Source organism: Amia ocellicauda, chromosome 17 (assembly GCF_036373705.1).
Source record: "Amia ocellicauda isolate fAmiCal2 chromosome 17, fAmiCal2.hap1, whole genome shotgun sequence".
In the NCBI taxonomy this organism is placed as follows: domain Eukaryota; kingdom Metazoa; phylum Chordata; class Actinopteri; order Amiiformes; family Amiidae; genus Amia; species Amia ocellicauda.
The window spans coordinates 8785470-8804501 of NC_089866.1; the positions used below are offsets into that span (position 1 = coordinate 8785470).

The 19032-nt window shown below is 43.4% G+C and overlaps 2 protein-coding genes across 3 annotated transcripts; both read right to left on the minus strand.

Moving 5' to 3' along the window:
- Positions 1-560: 560 nt before the first annotated feature.
- On the minus strand, positions 561-9481 carry ntan1 (N-terminal asparagine amidase). The gene is made up of 10 exons (XM_066689337.1): positions 9282-9481; positions 8777-8879; positions 7120-7185; positions 6837-6945; positions 6378-6451; positions 6021-6074; positions 5596-5649; positions 3985-4082; positions 3301-3414; positions 561-2945 (listed from the first exon to the last, which is right to left on the minus strand). The coding sequence occupies exons 1-10, from the start codon at positions 9360-9362 to the stop codon at positions 2766-2768; spliced, it is 933 nt and encodes a 310-aa protein (XP_066545434.1). The 5' UTR covers positions 9363-9481; the 3' UTR covers positions 561-2765.
- A 749-nt stretch (positions 9482-10230) lies between these two features.
- Positions 10231-17694, minus strand: rrn3 (RRN3 homolog, RNA polymerase I transcription factor). Of its 2 annotated transcripts, none has more exons than XM_066689336.1 (18): positions 16969-17694; positions 16482-16586; positions 16315-16371; positions 15870-15959; positions 15595-15724; positions 15427-15486; positions 15234-15297; positions 15074-15143; positions 14556-14654; positions 14109-14207; positions 13543-13678; positions 13295-13425; positions 12866-12996; positions 12365-12549; positions 12049-12157; positions 11779-11931; positions 11388-11475; positions 10231-11174 (listed from the first exon to the last, which is right to left on the minus strand). In XM_066689336.1, the coding sequence occupies exons 2-18, from the start codon at positions 16575-16577 to the stop codon at positions 11019-11021; spliced, it is 1854 nt and encodes a 617-aa protein (XP_066545433.1). In that variant the 5' UTR covers positions 16578-16586; positions 16969-17694; the 3' UTR covers positions 10231-11018. The 2 variants fall into 2 exon arrangements, with proteins under 2 accessions (XP_066545433.1, XP_066545432.1); XM_066689335.1 differs by lacking the exon at positions 16969-17694 and adding an exon at positions 16806-16950.
- Between the last annotated feature and the right edge of the window lie 1338 nt (positions 17695-19032).

Below are 19032 nucleotides of genomic sequence, written 5' to 3' on the forward strand. Positions count from 1 at the left end.
CTGTATCTCAACGCCTGGTTCACAGGCTGTTTGAACTGTTGTTTCCTTTAGATCTTGTTTTATTTATTTTATTTTTTTCCAAAGGAAAAAAAGAAAACTAACTCACAAGAGCCTTGGTTAGTTGATGTAAAAAATAATATAATTTAAAAAAAAAGGCTAGCTAACATTAACGTAAAGATCCTAATAGATAGATAACACTAATTGCATTGTAATTCCTTTCGCAAGATAGGCTGCAAACTGTGACTCAGGCTCAATCGGAGGATTTAACATCGGGAGTGTAAAGGCAGGTTCTCCATGAAAGCTGATGTGTCATGAAGGTCAAGTTACGTAGGAATACTGCTTTGTGTGTTTACAGCAAAGGCGGGTTTTGCAATGAAGCTCCAGTTACTGGGCTGCTGAGCTGTAGGGTTTGCAATGACTGATCGCACCGCCCCCAGCGTGATGAGGTCAATCCTCCCAGTAACCCAGGGACCAGAGCACCACTAACACTGAATGCTTATCGAGAGACAATGGGGCCAATTTGCAAACATCTTATCACCAAAGTGCAACTATTATTAAGCTTTGTTTAAAAAAAAAAAAATGAAGGGATGCACTGTAGATGTAGCAGGGTGTTATTGATAAAGCAACTCGTTGAAACTGAAAAGAAGGTAAAAATGGTAATCCAGTTTAATAGGTGCTGGGAATGAGTAGAACCATACCAAAAAAAAAAAAAAAAAAATTGAAATCTGTTTTTAGAAATCTCTAATTAGAATTAATCTTCAATATGAAAACATCCATCGCTGGCTAGTATGTTCAGGTTTCCTTAGTGTTTGTATGAAGCATGTGTCTCGCAACACCCTAGTTAGATTTTTGTGTGATCTACATTTTTTTTTTTTTTAATATAACAGATTAAATTATTTTACATCAAAACCTATATATATATATATATATATATATATAATGTCCGTACCAGATATAGGTAACTTTTTTCCCTGATGCACAAAAATCCAAACCGTCCAGGTGCTACTGAAAGGATGTAACACTTAACCCCTCCAATTACTCACGAGCTCCAGCACAATGTGTAGCACTGTTAGTGTCCCCTAGCAGTTGGACACTTTGATGTGGGATAGATTTTCCATTGCAATTCACACATGACATATAGTGCACACATGCATACAGTATATCAGTGCAATATGATTTTTTTAAGTGCACATCCAACACGTGAATTTACTTTTTAGGTAATTTTTATTTTTGTATGATTCCCCTCCCCCCTCTACAACACCAGCTCATGCAGAGTTTAGTATAGAGCAACATGTAATACAGCCTTGAAATCAAAACCATGCTCGTTTCAGATAAGCTTTGAAACCATACAAAAGGCTTGAAGAAACAATACAGAGAGGCCACTCATGTTTCAGGGTTAGTCTTGCCCACATTCACTGCGGTCATACTGACAGCACTGTGCTCTCAGGCTACACAATGCCAAACCCAGAGAGTGGAGATTTCTGCAAGGGTGGTGTTGAAGGGGGTGACATTTTTACCTTCTAGAAAGTGCAATTTTTGTTCGCTGTGTTTTAAGTGCTCAGATCTATTTGTCTTCCTCCTTTATTATAACATGGTTCTTTTTGTAATTTTTGGTGCAATGAAGAATATTGATTTATAGAGACGGAGGGGGGGTAATCTGGTGTCTAATTTTAATATCTATCTATATATATATATATATATATATATATATATTAAGGGGATGGGAGGGGCTTTATTTTATTATTTTTTTAAATTTCTTTTTGCCATTTACATAAATTTTGTGGTTTGAAGACAATATTGTATTAAAAAAAAACTTTAAAAGCAAAAGAAGACATTCAGATTGTTGTTGATATAGTCTTGTCTAGGTGATTGTTTCCTCTTTTTTTTTTTTTTTTGTTTAAAAAATAAATCTCCAAGCTGTGAGGCAGATTTCCTTTTGAAAGAAAAAAAGCCCTGTTTGAATCCTGACTACTTTATTAAACTTGATTCATATTGTTTCCACTATGTCTTTTTCTTTTTCTTACTTTTACCCCTGGGCCTCCAGTTCTGATTTCCCCAACACATTGTAGGAAAGTCATCCCTCTGACTGTTACTGCAGAGACCAATGCACATTTACATACGTTACTTTAAATGAATATTTTTTTTCTCACAATCATCTGCCGTGGATCTTGCTTCTTCCTTTGAAAGTCTTTCCTTTGCTCTAAAATGTTCTTATGCTAAACCAGAGGGCGGCCTGCGAGAGCCCTGAGGTAATCCACGTCCCCTTAGAGGCTGCGATTCCTGGCACGACAACACACCCACTTGGGGGAATAAACAAGGGGATTCGAGGGGAATGAAGGGCAGCTCTGCAGCGTTATGGGACTGTAATTCACTCTCCTGTTGTGCTGCATAACATATTGTTCCCAGGCTTACAGTGTAAGTACAGTGAGAGCCTGCCGAGAGTAGTCTCAACAGACTCAACAGGATTGTACAGTGTGAAGTCATGCCAACCCCAGTCTTCATCAATGGGAGTCTTGACAGAGATGAGCTGGACACCTCAATCACCTCAAACACTCAGAGATCAGAGATCAGAGATCTCAAAAGACATCGACAAAGGGCTCGGTCACTTCAGTCAGGTAAAATCAGTACATTATCAAATGAGGAGGCTAAATGGGACACGGCAGAGGAACCGGAAAGCTTGGGGTAAGGCGTGGCATGGCTCTTGACGCTGGGGAGGAGGATACCTCCGTTCTCAGTACGTACAGTGGGAAGAGGACATGAGATCATTACTGCTGCTCGCTTGGAGTCACCCTCTCCCAGCTTCCCTGCTCCGTCCTGTGGAAGAGCTGGGCCTGTCCCCCTGGAAACAGGCTGTCAGGGCTGGGATGGTCCAGCAGGAACTGGATGGTGCTCTTGATGTGCTGTATGAAGTGTGGAGGTTCCACCTGAGGCGATGTGGACAGGTACTGGAAACGGTTAGAGAAACACTTAACACCCAAGGGTCTAAACATGTCCTCCTAGCTCAGGTTCTCTCTCCTTCTAAGACTTGAATTCTTATCTAGCTACCTAACACAAATCTCTATAAATAAACATTACAAATAGGATAATTGTTCATATTGTCTTTATCTAGGAACATGGAGTGAATGGTAGAGTGCAAATTACTGTTCTGAAAACAGACTGCCAATTTTTTGAAGTAAAAATAAATATCAAGGACAAGCAAATATGCCCCCCAAGCTGATAGCTGATAGCTGATAGCTGATAGTGATCTTGTATAAATCGCGCCAGGAATAGATTCTCCGATAAGAACTCAGCCCCTCGTACCTTTAATATAGTGTCATCGTCCTGCATCAACCAGAAGCCGATGTCCATGTTGGGCGACCATTTGCAGGGCCCGACCTTCACCAGCTCTTTACTGGAATCGTAGATGTTGGCCATCTGGAAAAACAGGCCCAGATCTCCTAAGACAGACAACAAATCCAGTCCCTGCAGGTACTAAGCTACACTAGGGGCCAAACCTGGTCAAATATTTACTAAAAAGTCAGGGTATTACGTATGTTTATTGTAGTTACTGTAACAAACTTACAGCTTCTCAGACAAAATGGTGGCAACAAGCCCCCATAAAACATTTTGAAAGAAAAAAAAAAAACAATGTCAAACTGAATTAAAAATGCTGGTGTTACATGTGAGAAAATGTACCAACTTTGGAAAATCGAGCCCTAGGTCACAGCTCCCAAATATCAGCCACCACTGCAAACTTCCTCCCATCCCCCATTCACTCCACATCCTGCCCTCTTGGTCCCTCATCTCTAACTAAATCTCCACATCTGTACTTCTTCAGGTGGCCCCACTGCTCACCTGACACCTGGTGTGTAGCCCTCATCCTGAAGAAACACAATGTCTGATTTTTTTATTTAATTTATTCTGTCCAATATGGACTTGAGGGGACAAGATACTCTCTATTTATATATAAGCTATATTGCATAACCCTGGCTGCTGCCTTGGTACCTGTCCTCCAGTGAAGGTCCGCGCTGATCGCAGCTCCTCGGCCGGGCCTCTGCTGGGGAAGGACCCTGGGAACACCTCCCCACTTTTTACGTTGATTCCTGGACACACAAAGCAAAGTCTCACATATTGATTGGGCATTCATGCATGTATACACCTATATATTTTTTTAAACCATAAAACCTGGAATTATTTTATCATATATCATCATGATTGAATCAAACCACTAACAATATCTATGTTATTAATATACACTCACCTAAAGTATTATTAGGAACACCTGTTCAATTTCTCATGAATGCAATTATCTAACCAACCAATCACATGGCAGTTGCTTCAATGCATTTAGGGGTGTGGTCCTGGTCAAGACAATCTCCTGAACTCCAAACTGAATGTCTGAATGGGAAAGAAAGGTGATTTAAGCAATTTTGAGCGTGGCATGGTTGTTGGTGCCAGACGGGCCAGTCTGAGTATTTCACAATCTGCTCAGTTACTGGGATTTTCACGCACAACCTTTTCTAGGGTTTACAAAGAATGGTGTGAAAAGGGAAAAACATCCAGTATGCGGCAGTCCTGTGGGCGAAAATGCCTTGTTGATGCTAGAGGTCAGAGGAGAATGGGCTGACTGATTCAAGCTGATAGAAGAGCAACTTTGACTGAAATAACCACTCGTTACAACCGAGGTATGCAGCAAAGCATTTGTGAAGCCACAACACGTACAACCTTGAGGCAGATGGGCTACAACAGCAGAAGACCCCACCGGGTACCACTCATCTCCACTACAAATAGGAAAACGAGGCTACAATTTGCACAAGCTCACCAAAATTGGACAGCTGAAGACTGGAAAAATGTTGCCTGGTCTGATGAGTCTCGATTTCTGTTGAGACATTCAGATGGTAGAGTCAGAATTTGGCGTAAACAGAATGAGAACATGGATCCATCATGCCTTGTTACCACTGTGCAGGCTGGTGGTGGTGGTGTAATGGTGTGGGGGATGTTTTCTTGGCACACTTTAGGCCCCTTAGTGCCAATTGGGCATCGTTTAAATGCCACGGCCTACCTGAGCATTGTTTCTGACCATTTCCATCCCTTTATGACCACCATGTACCCATCCTCTGATGGCTACTTCCAGCAGGAAAATGCACCATGTCACAAAGGTCGAATCATTTCAAATTGGTTTCTTGAACATGACAATGAGTTCACTGTACTAAACTGGCCCCCACAGTCACCAGATCTCAACCCAATAGAGCATCTTTGGGATGTGGTGGAATGGGAGCTTCGTGCCCTGGATGTGCATCCCACAAATCTCCATCAACTGCAAGATGCTATCCTATCAATATGGGCCAACATTTCTAAAGAATGCTTTCAGCAACTTGTTGAATTAATGCCACGTAGAATTAAGGCAGTTCTGAAGGCGAAAGGGGGTCAAACACATTATTAGTATGGTGTTCCTAATAATCCTTTAGGTGAGTGTATATATATATATATATATAATATTTCAGATTGTTAACATTTCAATACAATTAAATATAATACAGGCAATTCAGTGTATTCCCATGTATCATTATTGTTTTAATGAAACTGCAGCGCTTCACTGTCCCTGGGCCACAGTACCTATTCCATACACCGCAGGTCTGTGGATCCCTTCAGACACGACATCATTCAGCTCTGGAAAAAATAAAAAACAGGTCTTCTTGACCAGAGGTTTGGCAGCTTCTACACGTATATGCCATTGCTACAATTTGCTCCAGACAATTCTAAATTATTGAAGGGTCCCACCCACAGCTTCAAGCCAATGAGAAGTTCAGCCATGTACTCTGTTCCAATTAAGAGTTTCAAGCCTTTATCCTGTTTTGATATGGAGGAATGGGGGAAGGGGAAGGAGAAGGAAAAGGAGGAGAAGGACTCCAGAACACACAGGGGAGCTTACACAAGCACCTGAATGGAATGAAATAACAGAATGTTATTGGATCAGAAGTCCTTGGAAATCTAATTTAAAACCAGATAAAAAGACCACAATGTGGCTTCCTGCCGCTCACCTGTGATGCAGCACGTCACCAGGTGAATATCCTCTTTCTGACTGTGGAAGGTGGCTGGCACAGCAACACGAGATTTCAAAACAAAAAGTAGTACAACATCAGCCAACAGTCCTCCAAGCGGTCAGCACTCAGAGAGCAGAGCCTGGAAACACAATTCTACTTTCTTTTGTACACTATTCAGATTCGAAATGAGGCAGGAAAACACCAGGAGGAACAGAAACAACCTGAACCTCTTTCAGAGTCTGTGGCTCTGTTCAACGCTGGCCTCTACCACCGGCTCCCTTTTTAAGTGCTTTGCATTTTAACCCTTCACCTCACTGGTTGAAACTGGGTACGTCAGAGCGCTGCCCTGCTCACCTAGAAGGCTGAGGCTGAGTTTCTGGGATGTTTTCATGTCATCATCGAAACCACCAACGAGATGCAGCTCCAACCTAAACCAGATACGAGAGTCGATTTGGGGGGGGGGGGGGCAGCAGAGGGAGAACAATGGGGGTTGGGATGTACATTTATTTAATACGTGAAAAGAGAACGATCAGGAGCTAGCACAAAACTCCCATTTCATCCTAAGGGAGTGGATCGAGGGAGAAGGCCAAGTAGCTGAGTTTGCTCTTGAACTACACCTCTCTCCTTTACAATTATTTGCACTATATAGATGTCAACATCCAGTACTATATACATGTGTAGTGATATACATTAACATTCTGGGGACACGACTGGCTTTATTGTCTTGCCACACAGGTCAGTCTCACAACACTGCTTATTCTTACTTAGTCAGTGTGTGCACATGTGCGTGCCTGCCAGGAATTCATAACTTGCCTTCCTTCCTGAGTGTGGCTGCTGAGTGATGTCACTGCCTCAACGAACAGTGGGACCTCACTCCAGGTGCTGGAGTCATCACAGTGCGCCAGGCAAGAAGCACCACTTCCTGCAGGCGCAGAAGCAGAGGGCATACTCAAGACACAGGTCAAGGGCATTGCTCTCGACAACCGCACACTGGCCCTGAACTGAGACATTGGGACTGTCCGCTCAATCTCATCCAGAGATCTCTCTCTCACACACACACACAATACAAAAACCCAAAGCCAGCCCAGGCGGTTACCCGTGTGTCGCAATACCACCAGGTGGCAGGTGGTGGCGTCATCAGATGCAAGTACAGTGACGGACTCTAGGAAGAAAAAAAACAAAACACAAAGGCACATTCAATACCGGACAACTGGCTGAAGCAGGTCAAGATCAACATAGCCTGAGGAATGTTTGTGCCTTCACAAAAAAGCAGCCAATGGGAGGGGTGAATAACCTTGTATGGGAACACTTGGTCCAAAAAGCACATCCGAGTCATTCAGAACCAACCAGCACTGCAGCTAATCACAAGGCAGATTTAATACTGCACTGCAGCCAGCCAACCGTTTCTGTTAAACAGATGCCATGAGAAGTGCTATGTGTACAGATCAGTGGTTCTCAAACTGTGGTACACGTACCACTGGTGGTCCACGGAGCGCACCCAGGTGGTACACCAGACTACCCTGTAATTTATTGTGTGCACAAAAAAATTAGTAAAAATCTATGTAAATTCTTAATTTGTAATGTATTGAATTTGTTTAACAAAGCTTGAGATGGGTTTTCATATTTTCTATTTTAATACAAAATGTTTATTATGTCTATTAAGTTCCTGTGGGACTGCGCACGCTAATAATTGAGTGTTTATACCGCTCTCAAGAGCTTTCAGAGAGACAGTTTAGTGCCACATTCGCCAATAGAACAATCGAAAATAAATACCTCGCAAAAATCAACTGTTATATCATGGCTGAAAGGACAAGACTCCCAAGAGGACTGATCCCTGCTCAGATAGATCAGACACACGTTGAGAACGAGGAGAATAATAAATCGGTCGCTGACACTAGCTCTGCTGCTGAACTCGATAAAGACTGCACTGCTGGTGTTAGCAAGTGCTGGAAAACGGCAACAAGGCGGTACGATCCAAATTATCTAAGTTTGGCATTTACTTACACCTGGAAGGAGGAAGAGCTAAGACCACAGTGTGTCGTGTGCTGTGATGCTCAGCAATGAGAGCATGAAGCCAGCACACTTAACAACGAAACATGCGATCTTGAAGGATAAGCCTGTTGAGGAAACTTAAAGATCTGAAGCAGCTATGAAGAAAAAGCTGCTGCTTTTGGATAATAAAATCAAGGCAGGCAATGTCTCTGTTTTCCCAACTCTGGAGAACCATCTGCACACACATGGTGTGGCACTTGATGCTGCAGTTTGTGCAACTTTTGTCATTTGAAGAACAGTTATCAGAGTTTTTTCCAGTAGAGGCAACACCAAAGTGGATCAGGAGCCCCTTTACTGTTGATGTCACGGGAATACCTGAGGACCTAACCTGCATTGAACAGGAGAAGTTGCTTTGTCAGAATTGAAACAACTGTCACTGTTGAACTTCTGGATCCAAAGAAGAGTGACTACCCAGCCCTCTCAATACCGTGTGCAGTTTTTGATGCCTTTTGCTACTCCCCATCTTTGCAAGAAAGGTTTCTCTGATCTCACTGCAATCAAGACAAAGTATCGCAACAAAATGAATGCTGAGCCAGATCTGCGTTTGAAGCTCACTGCCCTCACTCAGTGTTGGTCATTGAGATTTTATGTGGTTCCTATGACAAGGTGACTTGTAGGTGGTACTTGGATGCTTTGGTTTAAAAAGTTTGAGAACCACTGGTATAGATCATCATGTTTCTGTAGACACCAGTGCTACTCACGGTCTGCTGGGGTGGTCGCAGCGAACTCTCTCTGCTGCACGTACAGCAGCCCCGCGGGGTCCACACTGCCCGCCGTCTTCACCCGAAAGGCCCTGGCGCTGTCCTGCGGGAAGCCACCGCAGTGTTACCCATTGCAGCAGCATGTGGTGCATCACGAACTAATGACTCTTTGCAGCTCTCATACAGCACTGACCACGATGCGGAATAAAACACGTCCCTCATTTACGACCGATTGCTAATTATTATTATAGATTTCAATCATACGGTGTGTCACTCATTGCAACATCACATTTCAAAGAAGCATAAGCAGCTTTAAAATGCATAATGCATAAAGGCTAACTAAATGCAAATGCAATGCTATTGATAACTTTTTAATTTCAGCGACAATATATTTCATGCCATAATAAACATAACTAATTATATCTGTATTTAATAATATCCGCTGTTTTCTACCCGTTCCAGCTTGCTAAGGGATAGCGAAAAAAAATAGCAGCAGCCCTAGTACCTGTAGATGTGGGTACTTTTTGAAGAATTCAGCGGTCGTGTGAGGACGTTCAATTTTACAGCTGTTAATTAGAAGAGGCATTTTTTTTTAAATGAAAGATGCAAGTAATTCAATCACAACGTCCTCTCTGCTACACGCTTTACGACTCCCCAACACACAAGGACTTCCTCAAACCTAGCTCCGCCTCTTGCAACGTCACAGGTCTGCGCTGGGGTTTCTGGGAAATGATGTTCTAATCGCCTGTCAATCGGGTCCTGCATACAGAGGGGAAGATTTGTTTTTCTAATCCACTCGAAACGATGCAACAAACAGTGCATCTTAATGCTTTTTACTACAGTGACGTGCCATGTTATAAATTATGCACAATCCAAAAAAGTTAATGGAAGACGTTTAAAATGTATTATCAGCTTTGAATGAAACATGCTGTAGAGTTGCATAAAATTAATACACTTGCCATAAGAGTCAGGTTGTTAAATTTGGATCCTCGCATAGTATATTAGAGTATAGATCTGTACTGTACTAACTATCCCACGAATAATATATGTAGATATGCTTATTAAACACAATACTTTGTTATATAGGTCAAATTAATACATACAAATAAATCATTGCTCTAGTTTGGCACGGTTTTGTTTTTGAAGACAATTTTTCAATTTTTAAAACCTAAAAAAATATTTTAATTTAAAATAATGTGAACATGACAACAGGTGAATTTAAAAATGCATTTCCCCGTTCAGAAAAAACAAACTAATAATGTGATGTGGCTTTCACTTTCAAGTCACTGCATAACACATTTCCCATGAAAGACAAAATCATTTTTTTCTTTGAAAATGTATTTATCTTACTGAATGACATTTTTACATTTTAGAGAAACTACGCTGCTTCAGAGTGATTTAGTTTAGCTTTGAGAATCCATAAAACTATCAATTTTGCCTGCCTAACTTTTATAATCCCTCTTGATGAAATTCCCTTTCACTTTCATTTTTTTCTGCACAAGATAATGCAATAAAGCCCGTCACAAATTAGGGAAAACTTGAACGAAGATACCAACAATCTATTGTTTTAAATCATATTTCACTTTTCTTTCTCCGATGCAGAATCTAGTGGATCTAGTATAAACTGTGATTAAAAAAAAAAAAAAAAAAAAAAAAATCATAAGACATCCACCGACAGACATTAAAAAATGTCAAACAGACTGCTACAAATATATATAGATACATTTACATATACACACATTTACATAGATGCAGAGAGAGACTCAATCCATGTGATGATCCTCTTGCTGAAAAGAATGGCCTCTGTAAATTTGGACAAATAATTTGTGATAACTGAAAGCTGGTAAGTCTGCTTTGGGCCTTGCATCGAGGCCTGCTTTCAGAGGAGATTTTCCCCATTCCCCCCTTGAACCTGGCAGGTAGCTCCTCTCTCCCCTGCTCACCAACACACTCCCAGACTCCCAGAATCAGGAACTGGGGCAGCATATCATCGCTGTGAAAGGTGATCTCATTCAGAGATAGGAGAAAGAAGAGAATGGCACTGACAGATTATCAGGGCGCCCCAGAGCTGGTGATAAAAGGGACAGTTTTGTGGCAACCCGATACTGCAGCGCCTTTTTTGTTTTCGGATGCACCTGGCCTTGTGGCCTCCATCTACAGCTGCCGTTTTGGTGAACAAAGCCTGACTGAGGTTAGGAAGAAGCTCACTGGCAGATTACTGTAGAGTGTCCTACAAGGGTGGTCAGAAGCGGCGCTGCAGGAAAGCCACGGGGGGAGAGCCCACGCTGCTGGGGCTCTGCAGAGAAGACTCGTATGAGCCGGGGGTCATGCCCACTACCCCGTCGCTTTGGGGTGTCTCTCCCAGCAGGAAGTCATCCTCCTCCTCTGCGGTGGAGCCCTGCAAGAGAACCAGAGAGAACACCGTCAATCACAATCACACCGAGGTCAGAGTAGGACATGGAAAGATTAATCTCACAGATTACCATAAAGCTAAAACTGATCATTTTATAGCAACCCCACCCATGACGTGTAACAGCACTGCTCAGCAGCCTTTACAGAAAGGGGGCTTCCCTTGGGATGGTGTTGTGTGCTATTAAGTTGGACAAATCACCTGTTTGACTAGCTTCTTTGGTCCATCCACCTCACACTCGCTGGGCTCTTCCCATGCCTGGTAGTGGGGCTCAATCAGCTTCCCCGACCTGGAGTCCAACAAGAGAGAACAGGGTCAGTAACAAGTCATTAACTGCTTGAACAAAACCATTGGTGTCTGCCATCAGGATCCAATTAAAGCATACTGGGAACTGGGGTCGTATAGAACCAAACTTCACTGGGACTTATAGATCCCAAACCTGAAGTAAAACATGAACATTAAGACAGCAAAACTGATTCTGCTGGAGAGGAAATCTCTCCGAATTGCAAGAAACATAAATAAATGAAAATATGCCGCGGCCCAGGCAATGCTGCCAGTGACAGCCCCTTTCTCCCGAGATCACAGCGGTCACCTCTTGAGCAGGTAGGGGTCGAAAGGGAAGAAGCTGTCCAGGGGGTTGGTGTTGGTAGGCATGGAGTCGCCCCCTTGGCCGCTCCGCACAGTGGGCAGCATCAGCCGGTTGTTGCGCTCGATGATAGTGTAGCAGAACACCAGCTGGTACTTCCTGCAGGAGGAGACACATGGAGGGTGAGGGGACACCGACATCAGTCACACGTTCCGCACAGATATGAGATCTAAATATACTTCATATATGAAAACTAAGATGATCCTAACTCAGTACCTGGTGATGGCAGCGAAGATATTGGTGACGGCGGGCAGGCAAACCTTCAGGGGGTTGAGCTGGCACATCACGATGCGCTCCAAATTCAGCATCTGGAGGTACGCCAGGCCTGAGAATACACACAACTCATCTTAACCCGACAGTAAATATGCAGCATGATGAAGGTCACAGTACCAGAGCACTGCTGCAATTGATATCCTTAAGAGAAAATGTTACATTTACAAACATGTCTCAGTGTTCCACCCTCACTTTCAATAATTTTCAGCAGATCAATATTTCTGTTTCTGTATCACCCCTCCAGCTGCCCTATACTCACCCTTGCGCATGTTGCCTTCCACGATCATCCGGTGCCTGAAGATCAGTGTGTAGAAGACGGCCTGGCAGGCGGCGTAGAAGGGGCCGTGCAGCGCCACGTCACAGTAGGCCCGAGAGCCGGCGTCCTGGTTGTCGATGTACAGGTGCAGCCAGGGCACCAGCAGGTCCAGACAGGCCTTCACTGTGCTGAGGAACAAACACGCACAGCCTGTCAGAGGGACGGCAGGGGGACAGCGGGACGATGAGAGGGAGGGAAAGAAGGAAGGACCAGAAAAGGTGGTATACAAAATATGATAAAAAGAGAAATGAAGAAAAAGGAAAAAACAGAACGGTCAAGAACAGAGAAAAGAAGGGAAAAATGAAAGAAAAAGGAAAAACAGAAAAGAAAGTGCCACAACACTTAAAGAAAGGAGATCATGTGAATAATAAAGGGTCAAAACTATTATAATATGAATAACACTATTATAATAATAATAATAATAATAAAAAGGAGACTACTCACGCGGTGGGGAGGAAGTTGGCCCGTGCCAGGAAGCTGCCAATGTACGATGCGGCAGCCTGGCGCAGGACAGCAGGGAGACCGGGGTCCTGCAGGCTCTTCCACAGATGCTCCAGGAACGCCTCGGCCAGGCCCTGCAAAAGCCACAGCCCTCACACTCTGACCGAGCAGTAGCACACAGCTGTCACACACGGCCACTGAGACGGCACGGCCAACACACTCACTGCGACGACACTAACACTACGGGCAGGTGTTCATATGCATATTAAAAAAAAAAAAAAAGAATAATAAATATATATATAAATAAACAGTGTAGAAAATGGCACTGGCCTCAGAAGCAGAGGAGTGGAAATAGAAGAGAACAACGTTTCTTTTCTTTACAAGCGGGTGCTGGAGAGCGGTGTGCGGCAGTGGAGCAGTGAGGAGTCTCACCAGGCGGAAGCTGCAGAGGTAGAAGATGGCGTACTGGACGTGGTAGGAGGCGTGGGTGGGCAGAATCAGCTTGTCGAAGACACACATTAAGTCGCGGTACAGCTCCTTGGTGCACGGAAGATCCAGGACTCCTGCACAGCGGGAGAACATGGAGAAAATCATGTTGCTCTTTTTATGGACTATGGTACCCAAATATACAGTAGCAAAACTGTCCTGTACATGTATCAGTTAACACCTCCAGCCCTCACCGTTCACAAAGCACACGTCCTTGATGTAGGCCATGAGGACGGCCATGAGGGTGTCCAGTCTCTCTGCCACTGGGTGTGCCATCGCCTCACCCCCATCCTGGAAGGAAGGATCTGGCGCCAAACTCTGATCTTCATCCTTTCATATAAAGATTACATCCAGCAAACATGTCAGAGCCTTTCTAAAAATACATGTAAATAAATCAATAAATACTGTAATTTACAGAAGAACAAACTAAATTCATAATACTCCCTGCCCATCCTCATCTACCAGTGATTCTACAACTGACACTGTATATAATTTCTAGTAAACCTGGTTAACAATTTAAGACTATGAGAATACCAGAATCAAGATGAGGACAAAGTCTAGTTATTTCTTTAACACAGTTCAGACTGCCATGCGTACCCGTCGTGTGATGTAACCAAATGAGTTTCCATGTTTTAATGATGCTGATGGCTAGATAGGTCATGACTGGCCGTGTTTAGGACTCAAAACCTTATTAGGCAACGCATCATATGAGTGTGTTGCCTTCCTGTAAAGGGTCTCCTGCCCCCTCAATCCTGATTACCATGTGAAAGAGACCCTCCTCCTGCAGCCCCTCGTTCTCTCTGGCCTGCTGTGCCGCGGTCTCCTCCGATTCCTCGATCTCAGCCCGGGGTGCGGTCACCTACACGAAACGGCCAGACACTCAAAACTGGGGGCTCTCCCCAAGAAGAAAGCATGCAAAACATCTTCTCTTGCCCTCAATATTCAACTCACTAGCCTCATCCAATGGCCTCCCCAGAATTAATTATTGAACAATCCATCTTGGGAAGGGGACACTCCAAGCTAGTGTGTCCTCTGCTTTTCATTCCACCCCAGATGTAAATTACTTAATTGATCTAATTATTTGGATCAGAAGTACAATCTGCTGTCATTTTCAGGAGTTAAGCAGCTGCTAATTGAAAGGTACATGCAGGATACATTTCCATGCTCAGCCTCCCCAGGCCCCTCACACTCCCTCAGCGACACTCACGTCCAGCTTGAGCATCTTGCTGAAGACCAGCTCCAGCACATCCCTGCGCAGCGCGGGCAGGTACACGGTCACCCGCAGGAGGTTGTGCACGTAGCACTCCTGTACACAACACAGAGCCCACTGTCATAGCAGAGTCAACTCTCAACACTGTACCTGTCAGCAGGCAGTGCATTATCAACAAAAGACCTACAGAGCAGTGGTCAACTCCAGTCCTGGGCCCCCCATTGTCAAGCTGCCTTTTGGTTGCAACCGATTATGATTAGCTCACTTAAGGGTTCAATTAAGTAATGGAGGCCTCATTGCAAACAGGACCAGGGATGAGAACCACTGCTAAAGACCAAGTCCAGTGATTCCCAGTGCTAGTCCTGAGGAGCCACCAGGAGCCCAACAGTCAGTTTGTTACAGAAGTTGTGTTTTCAAATGTAGCATAAGGAATACATGACCAGGTTCTGACAGAATTGGGACAAATCAGTTAGTGTCACGGCTAATGACTCTCTAATGCTGTTCACCAACCTTACCAGAGTTCGGGGGGATTTCTGGACAAAAGGGAAGTTGTCAGACAGGATGGGCATGAGGAACCGGGAGGTCCTGGAATACAAGAGAGAGACTTGGTGAGTCTGTGCTGCCGTGTCCATTGCCAGCTAAACAACAGGATCAGGGATTCTGGGGGACACTTACGAAGGTACATAGTTGCTGATGACTTTCAGGGCTCGATGACACAAGTCAAAGTTTCTGGGTAGGTCTGTAAAAAAAGGAATGCCACAAGAAAGGAAAAAAAGCAACTTAAGTGACCAAAAAAAACAGACATTCATATTTGTGGCATTGTCATTTCACTCTGTCAGTTGTGAGTTAAGGTTTGCCAGGGAATTACCTTCGTCGTCATCATCCGAGTCAGAAATATCGACATCCCCCTCTCGGATACGGACTCTCCCTGTGTACGAGACCACAAACAAACGCAGTTAGGCACCCAAGGGTCAAACCGGATGACCAGAAGAGCTGTCCGGATACAGAAAGGTAAGGGAAAGTCTGGAGCGCTCACCTGGTGTGAAGTTGGAGACCACCATTTTGAGGCATGACCTGAGATAAACGGTCTGAGCGGAGACCAGGTTGCCCAGAAAGGCCAAGTACTCCTCCACAACAACAGGGCTCCGTCCCAACCAGGGTAGTTTCTAACCACACACATACAGAGACACACATAAATAGCTTCAGTTATGATGTAACACACACACACACACACACACAGACACTACTCAGCTCAGACCAGCTCTATAGGAATGTCCAAAGCCAACGAGGACGTATGAAAACGTTCCTCACCAGGATTACAGAGACTAACTGCTCGTTGTCCTTGGTCAACTGGGTCACACAGTTGCGGAACTCCATGAGCCAGTTGACAATCTGAGCATCCTGTCAAGAGAAGAGAGAATATGATTTACGGGGAGAGGGGGGGCTAAAGACATCAACAGCATGATCCAGATCTCTGCTTGGCCACCCATAAACCATTATCAACAGCATGTTGTTTCTTCAGAAAGACCAATATCAGATCACAGGGACCTTTTGTTTAAGTATTTGTATTACTATACACTCTCTATTGAAGTTTTACATTTGTAATCTAACTTCATTTGTTTACTTTCTGTTATTTCATACTATTTTATGATTCCTTTGCTAGATTTTTTGATGTATGTATTTTAATCTGAAAACAGGATCTAACAGAAGCAATGCAGGTGCTGCTATAACAGTAAACATAAGATATAGTCCTTACCTTTATGTCAGGGTCTGACAGCTGGTGTTTCAGAAGTTCATAATCACTGGCGTCACCCTTAAACACAGACATACATACCAAAAATCACAACGGTTGCATTCCTGTACAGTGTACGTTGACACAGTGTTGCTAATAAGTATTACTCTGAAATGTACAGCATGTCTCACCCGTTTGAATTTGTCCAGCATGTCGACAACGCTGCCCCCGAACCGCACTGTCTTCATCGGCGGGGTGCTAATGAATTCTCCCCCGTCCACCTCCATGCCCCCACACTGTCGGAACAGCACGTTATTACACAGCCATTGCAATCGGACTATCAGTCCCAACAGAAAAAAGCAAGATCGGCTGCCTATAAAAAGACAAACTTGTAAAAGTGGCTAAAGAAATGACAAGCGTGTGTCTGTAAAGAATGACGCTGATCCAGAATTTCGAATTTTAGGAGCTAGCGCATGATTCTATTTGCAGTATGGCGACACACATGAAACACTCACCCTGTTCAAACGCAGGGAAATATGACAAGATGTGTCTTTATAATAATGTATAATGATATATATACTGAAGTACAGTCACTCGCTCTTGCTTGCCGCAGCAGCACGCAAGTCCCGGCATGTTCCCTGTAAACCCGGAAGCGCGGCCCGGCTCCTGCTCTCTAACCTGGATGTGGTTCTTGGGCAGCTGTGGTAGCAGTTCTTCTTGTTGATGTGCTAGGTCTTCAAATACTTCCCAAAGTACATGTACGACTGATATTAATAAGGAGTTAATGCTGATTATATAAGCTCTTTCGTCACGTCTTGTATAACTGTAAATCAAGTATAATGGAAACAGGACAGATATAGCTATTCCGCATGCGGACACTAGGGGCAGTGGCGTACTGTTCTCAATTCAAGCGGATTTTCTGCCAAATTGGTAGCTCTCCCAGATCCTCTTCCTGCTTGTGGGAAGACTTTTGAAAGTGGCTGCTGTTTGTTTGGTATGATGAGGTTATTTTTTCATGCATTCATTTAAAACCATTATACTATCAGATGCACGAATTGTACACATATTTCCATGCCATTGCATTATTTGTGCACAATCTCATTTGCACAGTGCATCTTTACAATGCCATCATATTGCTTTTTTTGTTGTTCTGTGCAATCCGCTTGGGTAAAGGTGGCAACCAAATAAATGCATACGAAGTTTGGAACAAGGATGTGTCTGCTATAGCCATTGACAAGGCTAATGAAATAAACAATGGCAGTCGAGGGAGTGAGCAGTGCAATCAGGTACAGTAGACAGGTAATTATTTCGCCAATATTTTTTCCTTTGATTTAACGTCCGAGGAGCTCAGGCTCAGCCCCTCTGGGATGAGAGCCTTTACGCTCAGAGCAGCTGAGCTCATCGCTGAGGGAAATACAGGTATTTTAATTACATATACTTCCCTGGCAACGGCAGTCATGTGACGCACCTGGTCCTGCTACTTCTGTTTGCTCTCACCTTGAACAAACAGGGGGGCATTAGACATGACAATGGTCTGTTCCATCACAAAGTAGATTCAATAGATAGAGAGAGATACATAGACAGATTGGTGCAAGATGAGGTCCTATTAATACATAGTCTTAGAAAATGCAGTTGGATTGTACTCTATGGGCCACCTGTAGGCTATATAAGGATGCTTGTGTCCTGTCCAAAGCAAGTGTAAGGAAGGTACCAGAGCACCTGCCCCTTCATTTATAGATTGTATAAAGTCTGAATCTGGCACAAAGTGAAGCCTAACCCCTCACTTGTAGTCTATTCACCAGGGAGACGTTTAAGCCACCAATATTGGATCAACCATCTGGATGCAAACCGTCCTGGCCAAATCTCTCATAAAATATTATTTTCTAATCTGACCTCCTTCAATGGAAAACAAATCCAAGACAGCTTTGGACAATAAAGGCTACCCAGCTGTCCAGATGGGTCAGAAAGGCAAAGTCTGAATTCCGATCTACTGATTGAAAATGCCAATTCGGTCCCCAATTATAGGTAAGGCATAATCATTCAAACATTGTATTATTAAAATGTCATTTCACTTTGATAAAAAAACAAAAAGCATGCCAATCTGTGTACATTAACCTTCGATTAAATTCTGTATCTTTATTTTTATTAACGACGTTTCATAAATGAGATAACATGTGAATACTGACACCTGAAAGACAAGACCTCAGTTCTCAGTCTGCAGATTATAGGATCTTTAAATATAAAAAGTACAGGTGTAAGGTACTCTTAGTGTTACCTGAACAGGTGGTTACTGTATTATTATTATTATTATTGTTGTTGTTGTTGTTGTAGTTGTTGTTGTAGTTGTTAGTTAGTTACTCCCATGGTGACGTAGAAACACATGGCTTTCACAAACCACTGCAGTTCTGTAATTCCCCGTCGTGCGTATCTGTCTGCACAAAGACACTTTCCACATATACATATAATCTCTCAGTGCAAACAGAGATATGCCGGATAAATACTATTGCTGGAAAACTCAGTTTACAGCGTACAAAGGTCGAGTGTACAGAGTCTTATCATGGGTACAGGAGGTGTGCAGAGTTAGCTGTGTTGAGACAGTTTTCTCTTATGCAACCAACAGCACATTTGAGATATTATTTTAATCACATCGCTTCAATGCGAGTACAAATTCCGTCATGTCGTATAAAGTATAAAGTAGTACGCACTGTGAAAATCTGTCTTGAGATACATACTTTGTAGTAA